The sequence below is a fragment of the Pelodiscus sinensis genome, chromosome 1 (assembly GCF_052426305.1).
Source record: "Pelodiscus sinensis isolate ZL-2025 chromosome 1, ASM5242630v1, whole genome shotgun sequence".
NCBI classification, from domain to species: domain Eukaryota; kingdom Metazoa; phylum Chordata; order Testudines; family Trionychidae; genus Pelodiscus; species Pelodiscus sinensis.
In genome coordinates, this window is record NC_143052.1 from 352,845,058 (window position 1) to 352,847,447 (window position 2,390).

Genomic DNA, 2,390 nt, shown 5'->3' on the forward strand with positions numbered 1-2,390 from the left:
GTCTATTTTTAAATTTGTTGTCATGTATCTACTTATAGATGGTTCTCAAGTCACGGTTCCCAGAGTTGATCTAAAAATTTGGTCTAAATAATCATTTGCCTTCTGCAAAAGTGGCTACATTACTACTCACTTTTCTAAGCTGGTAATACCTATGTTATTGGTATTTCCTGTGATATTGGTTATTGTCTCTAACCCCGGCTCACTGTGCTTGTGTGTTTTCACAGGTGCCCTGTGCATTCCTCAACCGTGTTTTCTCATCTACCACCTCATGGCAGCTTTCAACCTCAGCCCCTCTGACACCTCAACATTCATCCTAACAGGCGTCCCTGGCTTGGAAGATGCTCACGTCTGGATTTCCATCCCTTTTGCTACTTGCTACATTTTCTGTCTGTTGGGAAATGTCTCCGTTCTGTTTGTGGTAATAACAGAGCAAACCCTGCACCAACCGATGTACCTGCTGCTCTGCATGCTGGCAGTCACAGACATCACCATCTCTACCACTGTTGTGCCAAAGGCCCTGGGTATATTTTGGTTCAATTTGAAAGTCATCACAGTCAATGGCTGCCTCACCCAAATTACCTTCCTCAGCACGGCTTTTGCAATGCACTCAGCTGTGCTTGTGGCCATGAGCTTTGATCGCTATGTGGCCATATGTAGCCCTTTGAGATATGTTACCATCCTCACCCACACACGGATAGTTACGATAGGACTGGTCAGTTTAATAAGAGGGATTCTCTGTGTGGTGCCCTTGCCCCTGATGCTCAGCCAACTGCCGTTCTGCGGCAAACGTATCATCCCTCATACGATCTGTGAGGGTATCGTTGTGGCAAAGATTTTATGTGGGGACCTCGCATTCTTCAGGCTCTATGGCTTGGTGATGACACTTACTCTTGTTGCGTTAGACCTGACGCTCATCGCCCTATCCTACTGTCTGATCATCAGGGCTGTTCTAAGAATCTCCTCCCAGAAAGCCCACCAGAAAGCCCTCAACACGTGCACTGCCCACATCAGTGTGATGCTGACCTCTTATACTCCCTTCCTTTTCTCCATTGTGACAAATCGGTTTGGTGAGAGCATTCCTCCTCACGTTCAAATCTTCTTGGCCAACATCTATGTCCTGGTCCCCACCATGCTCAACCCAATTGTATACGGAGTCAAAACCAAAGAGCTTCGTGTCAAAATGATGAAAAACATCCGAGTTGAAAGTAATGCTCTTAATTCGAATTAGGCTGACATGGGAAGAGAAATTAAAAAGACCAGGACTTTTCATTTTAGAAAGAGGGGATATAATAAAATCTATAAAATCTATAAAGTCTATAAAATCATGGCAGGTCTGGAGAAAGTGAATAAGGAAAAGTTATTTCCTTGCTCCCATAACATAAGAACTAAGGGACAGCAAATGAAACAAACAAAAGGAAGTTTTTCTTCATGTAGCACACAGTCAACCTGTTGATCTTCTTGCCCAAGAATGTTATGAAAACCAGGACTTTAACTGGGTTCGAAAGAGAATTAGATAAATTCATGGAGTTTACATCCATTAATGGCTATCAGCCAGGATGGGTAGAGATGGTGACCCTATCCTCGGTTTGTGAAAGGCTGGAAATGGGTGACAGGAGAGGGATCACTTGATGATTTCCTGTTCTGTTCACTCCCACCGAGGTATCTGGCATTGGCCACTGTTGGAAGACAGGACACTGGAGTATGTCTACACTACAGCACTAATTCGAACTAGTGCATCCAGACCTAAAAACTAATTCGAATTAGCATTTTGCTAATTCAAAATAGCATGTCCACATTGAGTGGACCCTGAACCAAAGTTAAGGCTGGCCGGAACCAGTTAGGTTAGGGCTTAGAGTGTGGAGCTGCTGCCTCAGGCTAGCTGAGGGCTGTGCTTAAAAGGACCCAACCCCCACCCCGGACAGACAGTTCTCAGGGTTCCCTGCTTGCTTGTCTAACTTGATGAGGGTCAGCAAAGCAGTCCTGGCTTGGAATGCCCTGAGTGCCCACACTCGGCACATCACAACACTCGGCCATCAGCCCAGCTGCACTTGCCACAGGCTGCCATCGGGGGGGGGGAGGTCAATAGGGTGGCTGTCAGGATCCAGGAAGCCCTGCAGGAGAGCTTCCACCCTGAGGAGCCCGCAGTGCCACCCCAGTTCTCCCCATCAGGGGCTCTTACCCCATTCCTCCCTCACCTCCTTCCATTTACCTCTCCCTAGCCCCCCTTCCTGATGTACAAAATAAAGGACACATGTGTTCAAAAATAGAAACTCTCTTTATTTAACAAAACTGGGAGGGGGGGATTAACCTCTGGGGAGACTGGGAAAAGGAGGTGGGAGAGGGGAAGAGAGAGGGTGGGAGAGGGGAGGGGGAAACCTGGGAGAAGGGAG

The 2,390-nt window shown here is 47.1% G+C and overlaps 1 protein-coding gene across 1 annotated transcript; it reads left to right on the forward strand.

Annotated features, from left to right (window-relative positions):
• The first annotated feature begins 448 nt into the window (after window positions 1–448).
• Window positions 449–1,228, forward strand: LOC149526042 (olfactory receptor 52P1-like). Its single transcript, XM_089782051.1, has one exon. It carries the CDS (start codon window positions 449–451, stop codon window positions 1,226–1,228), a length of 780 nt encoding a protein of 259 aa, XP_089638177.1.
• The last annotated feature ends 1,162 nt before the right edge of the window (window positions 1,229–2,390 follow it).